Source organism: Gossypium hirsutum, chromosome A01 (assembly GCF_007990345.1).
Source record: "Gossypium hirsutum isolate 1008001.06 chromosome A01, Gossypium_hirsutum_v2.1, whole genome shotgun sequence".
NCBI classification, from domain to species: Eukaryota; Viridiplantae; Streptophyta; class Magnoliopsida; order Malvales; family Malvaceae; genus Gossypium; species Gossypium hirsutum.
This window is the reverse complement of record NC_053424.1, coordinates 21,375,662-21,391,339: the sequence shown is the minus strand read 5'-3', so window position 1 is coordinate 21,391,339 and position 15,678 is coordinate 21,375,662. Positions and strand designations below refer to the sequence as shown.

Genomic DNA, 15,678 nt, shown 5'->3' with positions numbered 1-15,678 from the left:
TTATTTTTCCCATCATTTCGCCAATTGCATGCAGGATACTACGCTTATACATTTCTCTAAGCAATTCAGGAAGCCTAATCCAAGCCACCACCTTCAAAGGGTATGGCTGCGCAGTTGAGAAAGGAGGGGACCATAGTTGTGTTGACAAATATTGCCTAAACCTTCTAAGAGAACTCTCTTACAATCAGGCATCGATTTAAACCTTACCAGAAAATAATCATTCTCAACGTCCATAAGTTGGATCAATTGAGATGAGTTCCATAAAGCCTGAATCTTATTAGACAAAATGTTGAAATAATCTTCCCCCCAAAAAGTTAGACAATAACAGTTTTTGTCATACTTTGCTCAAGGAAAGAATGTACTCTCTAGGAGAAACGAATAGAGGGGACACACGTAACTGACCCTGTTTCAGCATCACCTTCTAAAAGATCAATATCTTCATCCTCAAAATTAGTCATATCCGCCTAACCATCTCCTACATCATTCAACAGAATGTCCTTGAACGAGGGTCACCTGCCATTGTCCATATCCATGGCCACTCCACCCTCGTTTGTAACCTTACCCAATGAGCCATAGCCATCGAGAGAGCATTTATTGTTGAAAAGGTCTTAATTATATTAATTTATTTTCTTGAAATTTTAAATATATATTATTTCATGAATTAAAAAATAAATGCGCATTTTACAACTAATATCCAATATCTTCTTAATTGCTTTCCTTTCGGAATAGAAAGAGTATTTCTTTTAACAAATACAATTTTGTTAAAATCTAAAAAAGAAGGGAAAAAAAAAAGAGCTTCAACTTGAAGCATAAATGAAATAATGGTCAGCATCTTCAAACTGAAGTTTCGAGAACACGTTTATATAACTTATAGGGTTAGACTTGAAAGCATGATTTAAATTTACCAGAAAAGGAAATAAAAAAAAATATTGATTTGAAATGGATAAATGAAAAGAAAACTAAACAAATTAATAGCGTATGAGAAAACTTCAAAACTCGTAACCTCCGAACTGTGCTGCATTATTTTATGTTAAGGGCCAAGCTTGCTCTTTGTCTCAAGCCATTACACGTAGATTAACAACCGTGACGAGCGACGCTATCGTGTTATCAAAGCTATAAAGATTTCGGCCCTCTGATTAACTGCCATTTGTTTATATTATATTAACTCTTCGAACCCTTCCAAGTCATCCAACTCTTTGCATATAAATATTAGCTAAAGCAATCAATCCTTGATCTGTTTCACTGAAACTGTCTTGACGAGAAAGTTTTAAAAATCAGAAGCAAACTTGTCTTCAGGGAAAAAGATGATCCGCTTCACGAAGATAACATCAGGTCAGTTGATATTCACATGAAATGGATTTCTGGGTTTTGGTTGTTTGGTTTCATGGATTGAAAAGCTGATTAGATTTCTTGTTTATCTCAGGGAGATCAGAGATGAGGCGTGGAAGTAACTTGAGTGACAAGACAAATGTTAATGAAGAATACAAGGAAGCTTTTAGAACCAAGTCTTATGTGGAAATGTGGAGTCAAGTTCATGGGCAGTTTAATCAAATTACTAGCTTTGATAGACTCCCTTCAACGTCATCGATTCCTGGTCATCAAAAAAACCTGTCGGAGTACCTGCTTAAACCAAGGCAAGAAACACTAGATAAAATAGAGAGCTTGAATGTTCATCACCTTCTTCTAGACTATTTCGATGCTGGCTTGGAAGCCTGTAATTTGTGTGAACTACTCCTTCGAAGCATCCATCAAACGCGCGTTTATTATCAAAAGATTAGAAAGGTGATCAAGATAAGCAAGAGGGTTCAAGATTTTTCGGATGAACAATGCAGCGTCATACTCAAGGAGCTACAAGGATTTGCATTGCTTAAAAATCCATTGTCGATCATTACTCCACCGCAATTCCGGAGGATTCATGAGAATAACCTGGATTTGTTCCGAAAGCTAACATCCAAACGTGAAAAGATAAAACGGAAAGCCAAATCCAAAAAGATCTCCAAACAGATTGGGAGTCTTTGTTTAGTAATTTCTAATACAACTCTCGTGATTGCCTTGCTCATACTTGCATTCCACAGCATGATTGGGATTGTAGCAGCACCGGGAGTTGCCGCCTGGTTCATCGGCATAAGGAAGAAGAAGAAGAAGAAGAAAACCGGGTCATCATCTATTCAGCAAGGGCATAACACAAGCTTGCTTCAAAGACTTGGTGAGCAACTTGATATCTCAGCTAAAGGGATTTACATTTTGATCAATGATTTCGATACCATAAGTAGACTGGTATGGAGACTGCACGATGAGATCGAGCACCTTAAAGCCATAGCTAATATGTGCATTAGAAATGGAAAGATTGAGGTACTGAAGGAGGTTGTAAGGGAATTTCGAATGCACAATTCAAGCTTCTTGGAACAACTGAAAGAGCTTGAGGAACATACTAAGTTATGTTTTCATACGATTAACAGATCCAGAAGGCACGTTATAGAAGAAATAGTCGATTCGCTGCCATAGTTTATCCATGCTTTCAAGCATAATCCTTGGTAATGCTCATAGAGTGAAGTGAAGACATTGATCATGGCATGATTATGTGCCTTGAAGATTGAAGGTATGTCAATTCTCCGGCTTTACAGTTATCAAGGTTAAAGAATTGACAGCTATAGAGTTCAGCCATTGCCGGTTCTTTTATTTCCTGTTTGGATCAAGAATTGTTTCATTCTTTGTATAAATATATATAATATACATGCAGGCTCCATTTACATTAAAATCTGAAAGTTAGTTTTGCATAGAGAAGTTTGCACTTTGTCTTTGTAAATGTAAAAATCATCATTAATCATCTGCATCAAGAAGTTGAAAATGGCTTTACTTTTTTTGCTTCTATCATTCATGGGATTGGAAAATAACAGTTCTACTATTAAATTATTTAGCTGAAGAAAATACAAACAAAAAATGAAGCATTGTGTTGCATAATTCACCCGACCCAAATCTAGGAAAGTAGAAGTATAGAGCTTTTCGCAATCAGAAAAACCGTTGATGAAGGGATTCCTTCTGCTTGAATTCTGCGATCAAGTATAGAGCAGGCTTCTCTTGGTTCCTGTATTTCTGCAGTTTAAGTTCAGCAAAGTACTCTCAATTTCTTGAATTCTTCAAGGCTCAACAAGGAAGCCTTGACCTTCAGCCAGTCTGCTGGCTTTGGCATTATAATTGCTATGTATCCTTCTCTATCTGCCTGCACTCAAAAACAACAATAAATCCTAGTTTTAACAACAGAAGAAACTTTGTCACACTTACACAAGACATTATTAAACTAAACGAGTTCCAAGCTAAATAATATTACAATGTTGTTCCCAGTAACAAAAATTCGACCTTTGCCTCGAAGAGCTTACAAGATTTAGATTACCAGTTCTCCACAATTTTTTATTCACAATTCGCATGAATATATTTGGAATTTTCTTGACTAACATTTACACCAATATTATAGGTTATATGATTATTTCTTTCTTCTCCATGAACTGTATAGTCTGATTCACCAACTTATGCGATGCTTTAAAAATATTAATTGTCTTTTATCGTAACATATGCCTTTCGAATTATTGGGAAGAGCATGGAGTGCTTGAGATGACAAAGATATGTCACCATCACAACTCACAAGCATTCAATTTCAACCACAAAATGCCGATGTTATGAACATATATGAACTGAAGAACCAGTAAAAAGAGTAGCTAATTATTATACTCACTGATGAATGAAGCAGCTCTGGCTGTTTGATTAATCTTTCATTCACTTCCAAAAGAGAGCCTTTAACACAACACCTGCCCGAAACTGCTATTCATTTCAAATACGGACAAAAAAGGAAACGAAAGGAGGGAGAGATAAAACGCGAAAATAATCATACCCACCTTACAATATATGAATCACCATTGGTGCAAACCTTACACAAAGCTGTATTGGACTCGAAGTGTTGAGCATTCTAGAAAAGTGACATATTTAACTTCAATAAGACTTCGTCAAAGCTAAATGCAGGGATTAAACTCTTGGATATCCTAATAACAAGTGATAATGCATTTTATGTTTGTTTTCACAATTTAAAAGAATTACTAACAATTAAGTATCACAAGGATAAACCTCTTTAACCCCCCCCCAAAAAAAAAATTGTTAATAATGAATTACAGAAATAAAAGAGAGAGAGAGATATACCTTTTTTCTCTTTCCGGTGACTTTCATACCACTGCGATCGGATTTGCCAACATTGAAATCAACGGCCGTGATCCCACCCTTATCCTTAAATGCCAAATGAGTTGAAGCCAGGCCAACAACACACAATCTACAAATTCATATTACTTAAGGCTTTTCTCAATTCAAAATTTCCATTTTATAAAACCCCAAGAAAAGTTTGGGATTCTTACCCATTGGCATGACGATAAACATACTGATCGTTTCCTGGTTTCATAAAATCTGTAAATTTTAACTTTATTTTAGGGCTCAGAACACTTTATTAAAAATAATTATTATTCACTGACATCTTCAACCAATGCGTAGAAAATCACGAACCAAGTTATTAGCTATTGCGTTTAACACAAAACCGGTACTATAAATAAAATCATGTAACTTAAAGCGCCTACGCCCTATGGGTTCCTTAGCAAAACCCACAAAAAATAGATAATCCATTATTGATTGAAAAAGAAGAGGGGTGGAGAACCTGGAGCAAAGTAAGAGGCAAAGTTGAATTCAACAGCAGAGGGGGGAATGAGAGGAAGTTGGATTATGTCAGGGACCAGATGCTTGTGTAACTCTTCATCTTCATATTCTGCATTTTCTTGTACTGATTGCTGCGGTTGTTCTTCGTCTTGTTTGTCCTGTTGCTCTAAGTTGTTTGGGACGGCTGTTTCTTCCAGTTTTTGTGTATGGTCGACCATGACATCCGACATTGATATAAAAACGTGGGAGAGAACAAGGGTTTTTCACTCTCTCCTCTTTTTTTCAATTTTGAACATTTGATTGCTCCTTAACTGATCTCCTTTGTACTGTTCCAGATTCTAGAAGACTGTAATCCTTTTGTTTAGGCCCAAAACAACCGAAACCCAAATTAGTGGGTTCATTTCTGAACTCCGAATTGAATTTTGTAAAGCTGGGATTGGCCCAATACTACTACAAGCTCATGTCAAATTTGCTTGTAATAATTCCTTAAAATATTTCCAAAGTCTTTCGTTGTAAATAACAAAATTATATTACAATTCGACTTGTACACTTATAAATACCACATCTATTTTTATATTTAATTGCATGTTTCTAAGCTTCCGCACACGCACGCTGGGACACGATCATGCCTCTTATGTTGCAGAAGAAGCGAGAATTCCTAAGCCTCATGTGCCTCGAACTACGAATATATTATATGCTTAAATAGTTAGGAACGCTTGGCAAATTAAATCAAGATTGAAAAAGTATTTGTAAGTCATCTAAAAGCCTTTAAATATTCCCACCCAAAGAGACATGAGAGGAATGGGCCACAAATTGACAAGGAAAGATGTTGAAAGAACTAGGAAGGAAAATGGAGAGAAGATAGTGGCACAGCTAAATGGATAGGAACCGAAAAGTTAAAAGGCTTGCAATTCTTTTGCTCTACGAGACTTTTCACTCTAAGAGGTATGTGGATCTAAACAGTGTTCCAAGTAGGTTGGAGATTGATGGAGTCATATTGGATTTAACTATAGTGCGAAAGGAAGAGTCGTTAGAGGAAAACGACTAGGTCCACTATGACCCGGCTGGGCTAAATAATTGGCAACTCATATTGTTGCCTATTATCCGTGAAATTGTTGAGATATAATTTTCAACATTTTTGTTTTCAAGGTTTTTCTTCTTGTATGTTTAATAACAAAGGCAATGAAGGCAATGATTTAATGAGAGGCCTTTTTTTGTATTTCTAAACTATGTAAATGAGAGGCCCTTTTTTTGTATTTCTAAACTATGTAAAATGGTTCTTTTTTAATGAAATTGAGCTCAGATTATATTTTCACTCGTTAAATTATATTATTTGTTCATTTGTTTCCATTATATGTATACCAATATATGTATTCATAGATATTTTAAGGATTCTCATAATGAACAAATAAATTATCTTAATGACATTATCGAACCAAATTTTCATGATACAATCCATTCCAATGATCTTGAAACTAAAGACAAAGTTGACATACTAGAAGAGATCTTGAAATTGGTGGAGTAGGAGAAAAAACCCATGGAGCCTCATCGAGAAGAGATAGAAATGATAAATTTGGGGGATGATGAAGTTAAAGAGAGAAGTTAAGATAAGGACAACCCTCGCACCTGATCAATGCCAACTATGGAGTTATGCCTCGTATTTTTTGGCTTCTATTCTCCTAGTTAAACTCTATTTTTAGTTTTTCACTTAACCTCTTATCAGTATAGGTTATTTTAATATTATTTGACCTACAAATTTAGTTTATAAATAGGCTCTTTTTCCAACTAGAAAAATAACACATTACACATTTAGGTATTAACTTTTACAAGCTTTCAGAGAATTTTGTGTTTACGTTTTAAGGGTTCTTATTTCGAGTTTCAGGGTTTTTTTTATCTCCATCTTTGCACTCTTCGTTTTTTTCGTTTTAGTGAAATTATCCTTACTTGTGGTTTTTTATCCTCTGCAGAGGGTTTTTTCCACGTAAAATATTTGTATTCATTCTTTTTAACTTTTATTATCTCGTTGTTTATACAGGTCGATCCCTAACAAACTGCTATCAAAATTAGTTCGATTTCCGTAATCAACCCATTCAAATATGGCAACAACAAGGTTTGATATTGATAAGTTCGATGGCATCACAAATTTCAATCTGAGGCAAGTTTGAATGACGGCAATTTTGATTCAGGGTGATCTTAAAAAGGTCCTTACAGAGAACAAACCTCCAAACATGGATAAATCAAAATGGGAAAATTTAGATAAAAAGGATTTGTCCACGATTCAATTATGTCTAACAATTAATGTGTTGCAAAAGTTTTGATGGAGAAAACGAAATTCACCTTATGGAAAAAGGTTAGAAACCCTCTATACGACTAAGTCTTGGCTAACCGATTGGTGTTGAAACAACGTATATACACGTTCCGTATGGACGAAAGTGAGCACCTTAGAGGTCACATCAGTCAATTTATTACTCTTTTAAATTATTTAAAAAATTTTGAGGTTTAGGTTGACGATAAAGATCAAACTATACTATTATTGTACTCTTTACCCCCTTCATACAAGTCTTTCAAGAAGACCTTGATTTATAACAGAGATAATCTCTCATTTGAGGATGTGAAGGGTCATCTGTTGAGCAAAGACAAACTCGACACTAAGTTTGGTTTGGATAGTAAGTAAGATAAGCAAACCTCGATTTTGGTAGCATCAAGGAAGCAAGACAAAAGATGTTGCTATTGTAAGAAATTAGGTCACGTTAAGGCAAATTGTTACAAACTGTGAAATAAAATGAATGCTGAGAGCGACGAGGAAATTTTAACTGGTGTTAATTTGGCCAATGGCAAGGGTGATGATTTCTTGTAGGTGTCAACAAGTGAAAGCTTCGAGCTGATGTCTGACTAGATCCTAGATTCAGTGTGCTCGTTTCACATGTCTCCCAATAGAGACTGGTTCTCCACATACAGTTCAGTTGAAGGTGAAATTGTGCACATGGGGAATAGTTCACCTAGTAAGGTAACCAGTAATGGACTGTTTAGATCAGGATGCACGATGAGACAATTAGGACACTGTAAGATGTCAGACACTTGCCTAACTTAAAGAAAAATCTCATCTCCATGGGAATTTTGGACAAGAAAGGTTGTAGAATTAACATCAAGTCAAGTGACATTAAGGTATCTCATGGGGCTCTTATTTCGATGAAAGGTAAAAATATTGACAGACTTTATGTTCTAGAAGAATCGGTGACTAGTAAAACAAGACGTCTCTCATCTGTTAAAGAGTTGAAGTGGACTCATTTAAAACAGAGACAACTTGGTCATAGAAGGGAACAAGGTATGTATTAAACCAAGATTTTTTTGATAAAATGTTTTTATATAAGAAATTGAACTAGTTTTGAATAAAAATTAAAATTAAACAAAATTGATAGAATGATTTATTTAAAATTAAAATCTAAGAGATAAAATGTTGAACATCTACTTTGAACTCTTAAAAATTTTTTGAAACAACTTTAAAATCAAAGTTGAAATGATTTTCACTTAGTAAAAAGACTTTTAATAAATCAAACAAATTTTAAACAAGTCAAAATTGCACTAGGCCAAAAAGTATCGGTACTTTTTTGGCCAAGTATTGATATTTTCTGAATTATCGATACATTTTCTTAAAAACGATACCAAAGTGGAATTTTGTTTTCACAAACCCTAATAAGTATCGATACCTTTTGATTAAGTGTCAATATTTTTTGAAATTTCGATACCCCTTCTTAAAAGCAATATCAAAATAGCATTATGTTTCTCACAAAACCTACAAAGTATCGATACTGTATTGATACCTTGTTATAAAGTATCGATAAAATTGTTTTGATATCGATAGTAAAACTCCAACAGTCACTGAATTTAGCATTTATTGCAAAATTTATTGATACCATTTTTTATGGTATCGATACTCGGTGCTGTGGGTTGATTATATGATCTGATTTTTACATCCCCAACGGCTCTATTCATAACACCAACAACCTCAACGGTTGGAAATCAATTAGGAAGTATAAATACTAACTTCTTAAGATCCTACAACAACAATAAAGTACTTTCAAGCAAAAATCATCAATCAAACAACCTTTGAGCTTACTATTTCCATATTCTTTTTACATACACTTGTGAGTTTTACTTCTATTCTTTTGCTCAAGTGTATTTCATTGTATTTAAGCTTAATTTGTAAACACTTTGATCTTGTAAAGATTATTTCTTTGTTTGCTTATATGTACCTTGAAAGGGCTTGTGTCTTAAGATTTGGGGTGGAAATCTTAAGGGAGTTGTAAGGTTAAACATTATCCTTAAAGGTTATTAAATTAGTGAATTTGGAAAAATCCTTAATTGTAGAAAGCTAAGGTAGTGGAGTAGGTAATTAGGGCTGAACCACTCTAAATTATCGTGTTCATCTTCCAATTTTCTTTTTAGCTTTCACAAAATTTTTAAAAGTCAATTCACCCCTCTTATCAATTTCGGTTTGATTTATCGAGCTAACAGTATGATTGTTTTGTAGAAAAGAGGTTCTCTTTTGGATACAAGTTTTGAAAAGATAGGGCATTGCGTTCGTGGAAATCAGACTCAGGTCAGTTTTGATTTGGCAGTGCACAAGTCGAAGACTAGAAGACTTCCAACTTCTAAGCATAGCTTCGAATCAGTTAAACATCCTACATAGTTCAGGATAAGCCCGTAGCTGGCTTTGGCAAAGAAGGCATTATGGAAATACGAGTCAATGTGGAGATTTGTTGAGTTATGCCTCGCATTTTTTGACTTGTCTTCTCCCAGCTAAACTCTATTTTTAGTTTTTCACTTAAACTTTGATTAGTGTAGATTATTTTAATATTAGTTTCCCACCTAAACTCTTATTAGTGTAGGTTATTTTAATATTATTTGACCTATGAATTTAGCTTATAAATAGCTCCTTTTTTCACCTTAAGAAGATAACTTATAACACATTTAGGTATAGGTTTTACAAGCTTTCAGAGAATTTTGTGTTTACGCTTTGGGGGTTCTTATTTCGGGTTTTGAGTTTAATTTTATCTCCATCTTTTGTACCCTTCATTTTTTCCATTTTAGTGAAATTATCTTTGCCCGTGATTTTTTATCCTCTTTAGAGGGGTTTTTCCACGTAAAATATTTGTATTCACTCTTCTCAACTTTTATTATCTCGTTGTTTATACAGATCAATCCCCAGCACCAACAACTAAAGGATTTACTTTGTGATTATTCAAATGTCTTCACATGGTCATATCAAGATATGCCCAGTTAGATGTGAGCATTGTTGAGCATAGATTTCCTTTGAAGTCAGATTGTAAACCGATTTATCAAAAGTTGATGAGAATGAAGCCCGAAGCTGCTTAAGATCAAAGAAGAAGGCAACAAACAATTCAATGCAGGATTCTTGGAAGTAACCAAATAGCCAGAGGGGGTTATAAACAAAGTGTCGGTGCCGAAGAAATATGGAAAAATAAGAATGTATGTGGACTACCGAGATCTAAATAGAAACAGTCCCAAAAACAATTTCCCTTTGTTATTTATTAACCCATTGGTAGATAGCATTGTTAGACATTGTACCTTCTCCTTCTTGGATGCTTTCTTGAGGGACAATCAAATCAAAATTGCCAAAGAAGACATGGAAAAAACCACATTTATTATGATGTAAGGAACTTTTGTTACAAGGTTGTACCATTTAGTTTGAAGAATGCTAGGGCTACATACTAGCAAGCCATGGTGACACTCTTCCATGACATGATGCATAAAGAGATAGGGGTCTATATAGATGACACGATCACCAAATTAGCAAGAGAAGAGAATCACATGGAAAACCTTCACAAATTGTTTGAAAGGCTAAGAAGAACAAATTGAGATTAAATCCAGCAAAATGTACTTTTGGTGTGAAGTCGAGGAAAGTATTAGGCTTTGTAGTGAGCAAACGAGGCATCGAAGTAGATCCAAACAAAGTCAACACAATCAAAATTTGGTACGAACTCAAAAATAAGTGAGAGAATTCTTAGGATTGAATTGTATATCCCTATTCATCTCTCAGTTAATTGCCAAATGTGATCCTATCTTCAAATTATTCCGGAAAAATAGCAATGGTAGAAATATAAAAGCATATTTGATTACGTCACTAGTGCAAAGGAGGCCTTTGATCTTACATTTGGTAGTGTCAGTTCATGGGGTATATTTTGGGACAACAAGATGACTCAAATAAAAATTGTAAATGGTTATTTTATATTAAACATTATTGATGGTTCTATTAACATGTATAACACATGATTGTTGGTTAGAGAATTTACTCAGAGATCGAGACGTGATTAACATTCCACCTCTAGTCTAATTGTTGAACCCACAACTATTCGCTTAATTGTCAATATTTTTGTTCAATGTAACCAGCCTATTCATCAATTAGATGTCAACAATGTTTTCCTCTAGGGGCACATGGAGGAAAATGTCTATATGGAACAACCAGCGATCTTTGAACATACTTTCTTGTCTACCCGTGCCTGTAAGCTCAACAAGGCAATCTATGGCGTCAAATAGGCTTCACGAGTCTAATACTATGAAATAATTTGATAACAGAATTTCTTCAAGTCTAAATTAGACTCAATTTTTATTCATTCTCAAAAAGTTTGGGCTCATTGTTCATGTACTTATTTATGCGGATTGCATAATTGTCACTAGTAATAATTTATCCAGAGTTCGTCATACTATTCATAATCTCTCTAATACATTTTCTCTACGGCTTGGTAAACTTCATGCGTTTTTTTTTGGATGTTGAGGTGATTCCACATACTAGGGGTCTTTACCTATCTCGACACAAATATATTGCTGATCTTTTGCATTATGTCAGTATACATGATACCAAAGGTGGTATGAAAGATTGTACTACTTTGGAGTGTTCCTCCTGACGACCCCATTGCTGATGGATCTTACTATTGAAAGATTGTTGGCAAGCTTCAATATTTAGCTTTCACGTGACCTGACGTTGCCTGCTTTCACAATTCGTGTATTGTCCGCCAAGCACACTAGAAGGCAGTAAAACGACTGCTAAAGTATCTCAATCGCAGCTCTTGTTTTGGTCTTCAAATTGCTCGTGAACATGACAGCCGCCTTCTCATTTCTTTTAATTTTGATCAGGCTTGTGATCACTTCCGCTATTGGCTAGGTTATTTGTTTTTATTGTGTTTCAATTTCTTGTTCCTCAAAAATATAAGGTGCAGTGTTTTGCTCCTCAACAAAGGTTGGATACCGAGCAGTTGCTACTGCATTAAGCTTAAATTAGTCAACTTAGCTGAAACAAAAGTGCGGAGGTATCACTACTGACCTTTCAAATGGCTAGTGATTTGTGTATAAGTTGGGTTGAACAAATAATGGAATCTTTTATTTTAACCCAAGCTTAGTGAAGGCGAAGTGTAAGTAGCAAACTCTAAAACAAAATATAAAGGGAAAAATTTTCTTTTACAATTGTTCAAAACATATAAAGCTAAGGCTACAAAATAAACCAAAAAAGAAAGACATTCTGCCTCCCTATGGTGTGAGGCGGCTGCACTATTGAAAACCTTAAATGCAACTATTCTAAGACTACCCATGAACATCAACACGAAAACATCCTAAAGTTAAAACTGCTAGTAATAAACAACGAAGAAAAAAATGAGAACACCCTAAGACTATAAAATAAAGAACAGACAAGATAAACGAAAAGGAGAAAAAATTCAACATCCTAAAGTTAAAACTGCTAGTAATAAACAACGAAGAAAAAAATGAGAACACCCTAAGACTATAAAATAAAGAACAGACAAGATAAACGAAAAGGAGAAAAAATTCATAAACATATAACTAGATAAGCATAGCATCCACCACCGTCATTTCCATATCATTCAAGGAATGCCACACACCACCTCATGCAGCTGCATGGATTGGCCCATTAGATCTAAACCCACGGCCCCTTCCACGGTATCCCCTGCCACGACCACGACCTTCAAAGAGCAAATCAAGAACCATTAAGCAAGTCCCCTTCAGGCCAACAAGTCTATGCTTGCATCTCCTCATTAACTTCTTTTAGTGCCACATCATCTTACTAGTATTCCAAGTGCATTTTTTTATTCACCGTGTTTAAAATAGTTCAAATTGCAACACGTCAAGGGAAAAAATAGAACCAAAAAAATGGGTCATTATGTATATGCACACCACAGTCCATGAGGAAAACCATTAAACATGCTAACACTTTATGGAAACTAAAACATGGAAAACTCACCACGGCCACCTTGGGGAGGGGCTTCATAATTGTAGCCTTCATCTTGCAGCCTATCGAACTGAGGTCCATTGTATCCTCCACGTCCACGGCCCCGGACCCCACGTCCTCTTCCTCGACCTCTACCCCTAGCATAGCCACGAGTGCGGTCCCAGCTTCCGTCCTCATACTCAGCAGAGACAAAACCGTTCCCTGAATAAGAATACAATTAAATATCTGCCTCAATATTTCTTACATTACATTCAATAAAATTTAGAGCCATGGTAAGTCTTGAACCAAACACAACAAAACATTACATCTAACAGGGTGCATATCAAACACTCAAAACCAGCATACCTCTACTCCTCGGCCTTCCTCTACCACCACGGCCCCTACCTCGGTCATTAGGTGAGCCCTCTGCTAAACAAAAAGAAATCTATAAAAGGAAATATGGGCATTCAGCATAACCCAAAGAAATAGTGCAGGAAAGAAATGTGTCCAGTACCTCCTTCATGATCGACTTCTGTGGATGCTTTCACCTGATCAGCTGGTAATGGAGGCTGGTACCTGGATGAAGTGATTCATGAGTCACTGACCAACTTTGAGAATTCAAAGTCAACTAAACCATCAAGCCACCATCATGAGAGCATTAAACCTTCCATTTGCTAAAATTCTCCAGTTTCCCACATTCATAAAAATGTAAATAAACTAGCACGGTTGTAAAAAAGCCAAGTCCAACTTGCTTCATATTAACAAAAAGAAACCATTTGACCTTCACTTAAAAATTAAAGCTAAACAAGTATAATGAGGAACAATGTACTTGTATCAGTAAAGAAAAACAAGTGCAGGAAGTTACCCAACAGAGGACGTATTCAATTCTTTTTTCGAAAGGGTTATAGTGATCATTGACACATGCCTGGTGGTCTCCAATCTGTGATAATTAAACAAATTACTAAATTCCCTAAAGAAACAGATTAAGTTCATAGAAAACTCTAAACCTTTATTGCAAAAAGGTTTTAAATATAGCTCTTACGGAAGAAGTCCTTCCTCCAGAGGCTCCCACATATCTGTTATATCCATGGATCCAATTGATGTAATCTGATGTAAACCAACGATTCTTCTCTGCATTAGAAGTACATGGAAGACATTGTCAGCCTCCTTAAACAAGAATCAAAAGAATAAAACCCTTCACATAGATTAAAAAGGTAATTTAATTTACCTTAATTAACTCCACAATGGTCACAGTCTTGTTAATGGCCCTTCCCATTGCCTTAAAAACTACTTGACTCGATCCCTTCTCCTATAAAACAAAAATCGTTTTACGAACACTTGAAGATATTAGACTTTTTTCAAAAGCATCGAAAGTTTTCTCAAAAGCATCGAACACCCAAATGAAATAAAGTTCTAAATACCCAGAAATTAAACCAAAAAGAAAAAAGAAAACCTGGAGCAGAGTCATAGCATAAGTGATATAACTACGCATCCTTCCTTGACTGGTAATCCGAATCTCATTCTCGTCAATGGGTGTCTCTGCTTTCGGCTTCTCCACCCTCTGGTAACGATCCATCTATCCACCGCCCAAAAAAAAATTAGAAAAGATGAAAGAGAAGCAAAAGCGAAGGAAAAATAGGATTAGATCTGAAAAATACAACCTGAAAGGATTTGGAAAAGGAGTAGTAAAGGAAATAATGGGGGGAATAAGCTCAACCAAGAGAGAGCCCTCTTCTACGGCTTATATTTCTTTTCTTTTACGCCCTAAAGCCGCTCTCTCCAGATGTTTCTTCTTACTTTTATATCTTCTAAAACTGCCCTAACCGACTCCTTTACCCGGTTCACCCGATTTATCTCCTTCCCGTGAATCAAACCGTGACTTTTTTATCAAGTGCCATGCCGTTGTTTAAGAAGAAACACTACTACTCATCTTAAATTTTTAACTGTTTATTTAATTCATAATATATAATACCATTTAAACACTTAAACACGAGTGAAATCCAACATCAATTTTATTAATAAAATTATATAAATATTCATTCATATTTAAGATATTACATTATTCATAAAAAAATGTAATGCGATGAGATTTTGAATTTATGTCATTTATATTAATAAAATCTTAATTTTATCGTTCAATCAAAGTTTTATTTTATTATGTTTTGTTCACTTTATTTTTATATATCTATATTCATGCTATTTATAAAATCATTTACTGAGTGGGTGTCACCAATCAACCGAGTCTCAATTCAATTAAGAATTATAAAAACAACACATTCTATTTAAAAAGTTATATGATTATGTGGGTATTTTTTACTTTTTATATCTTTATAAATCAATAAAAATTTGTCTATAATAAGATTTGGACCAAGTACACCATGTGAATAAATTTTTTTTCTTTTATCATATTATATTTGCATCTATACTTATTTTATTTATAAAAAGTAGGTGCCCACTCTAAAAAGGAATTATAAAATAAAAAATCATTTTATTTGCAAATTAAATTATATGATTAAGTAGGTGTTTTTGACTTTAATAAACATGTTTGTTATATATTTGTATATCTATACTATTTATAAGGTCATTTATTGAGTTGGTATCACCCATCAATCAATCAGGTTCTAACATAGTAAGTGAAATTAATTTGATGTCGTAAATTATATTATTTTAAGGTATTTTATTTTTTATTTAAAAAATTAATAAAAAGATGCATAAAATGATATTTGAAGCCATGCCAATTAGGTTAGTAA

General features: G+C 34.6%; 3 protein-coding genes across 4 annotated transcripts; 1 reads left to right on the top strand and 2 right to left on the bottom strand.

Moving 5' to 3' along the window:
* Positions 1 to 981: 981 nt before the first annotated feature.
* Positions 982 to 2,856, top strand: LOC107916761 (UPF0496 protein At1g20180). The gene is made up of 2 exons (XM_016846129.2): positions 982 to 1,332; positions 1,424 to 2,856. Exons 1-2 carry the CDS (start codon positions 1,305 to 1,307, stop codon positions 2,503 to 2,505), a joined length of 1,110 nt encoding a protein of 369 aa, XP_016701618.1. The 5' UTR covers positions 982 to 1,304; the 3' UTR covers positions 2,506 to 2,856.
* On the bottom strand, positions 2,842 to 5,017 carry LOC107916762 (protein Abitram). The gene is made up of 6 exons (XM_016846130.2): positions 4,691 to 5,017; positions 4,398 to 4,446; positions 4,189 to 4,315; positions 3,891 to 3,961; positions 3,731 to 3,803; positions 2,842 to 3,220 (listed from the first exon to the last, which is right to left on the bottom strand). The coding sequence occupies exons 1-6, from the start codon at positions 4,917 to 4,919 to the stop codon at positions 3,107 to 3,109; spliced, it is 663 nt and encodes a 220-aa protein (XP_016701619.2). The 5' UTR covers positions 4,920 to 5,017; the 3' UTR covers positions 2,842 to 3,106.
* Positions 5,018 to 12,146: 7,129 nt separating this feature from the next.
* LOC107917987 (ribonuclease P protein subunit p25-like protein) lies at positions 12,147 to 14,861 on the bottom strand. 2 transcript variants are annotated; one of them, XM_016847453.2, is made up of 9 exons: positions 14,590 to 14,861; positions 14,382 to 14,504; positions 14,157 to 14,237; positions 13,971 to 14,059; positions 13,794 to 13,868; positions 13,443 to 13,504; positions 13,295 to 13,354; positions 12,962 to 13,150; positions 12,147 to 12,683 (listed from the first exon to the last, which is right to left on the bottom strand). In XM_016847453.2, the coding sequence occupies exons 2-9, from the start codon at positions 14,502 to 14,504 to the stop codon at positions 12,607 to 12,609; spliced, it is 756 nt and encodes a 251-aa protein (XP_016702942.1). In that variant the 5' UTR covers positions 14,590 to 14,861; the 3' UTR covers positions 12,147 to 12,606. The 2 variants fall into 2 exon arrangements, with proteins under 2 accessions (XP_016702942.1, XP_016702940.1); XM_016847451.2 differs by having other exon boundaries at positions 13,295 to 13,357; positions 14,590 to 14,804.
* Positions 14,862 to 15,678: the final 817 nt, after the last annotated feature.

What these genes read in the sequence shown, in the direction of transcription:
- LOC107917987 (XM_016847451.2), bottom strand. Translation starts at nt 14,504, where the DNA reads ATGGATCGTTACCAGAGGGTGGAGAAGCCGAAAGCAGAGACACCCATT. An exon ending in CCATTGTGGAGTTAATTAAG is followed by an intron (nt 14,060 to 14,156) that starts GTAAATTAAATT and finishes CTTCTAATGCAG; the next exon opens with AGAAGAATCGTTGGTTTACA. An exon ending in TTGAATACGTCCTCTGTTGG is followed by an intron (nt 13,505 to 13,793) that starts GTAACTTCCTGC and finishes CACTTCATCCAG; the next exon opens with GTACCAGCCTCCATTACCAG.
- LOC107916762 (XM_016846130.2), bottom strand. Translation starts at nt 4,919, where the DNA reads ATGTCGGATGTCATGGTCGACCATACACAAAAACTGGAAGAAACAGCC. An exon ending in GTTTATCGTCATGCCAATGG is followed by an intron (nt 4,316 to 4,397) that starts GTAAGAATCCCA and finishes ATGAATTTGTAG; the next exon opens with ATTGTGTGTTGTTGGCCTGG. An exon ending in CAGAGCTGCTTCATTCATCA is followed by an intron (nt 3,221 to 3,730) that starts GTGAGTATAATA and finishes TTTTGAGTGCAG; the next exon opens with GCAGATAGAGAAGGATACAT.
- LOC107916761 (XM_016846129.2), top strand. Translation starts at nt 1,305, where the DNA reads ATGATCCGCTTCACGAAGATAACATCAG. An exon ending in CTTCACGAAGATAACATCAG is followed by an intron (nt 1,333 to 1,423) that starts GTCAGTTGATAT and finishes TGTTTATCTCAG; the next exon opens with GGAGATCAGAGATGAGGCGT.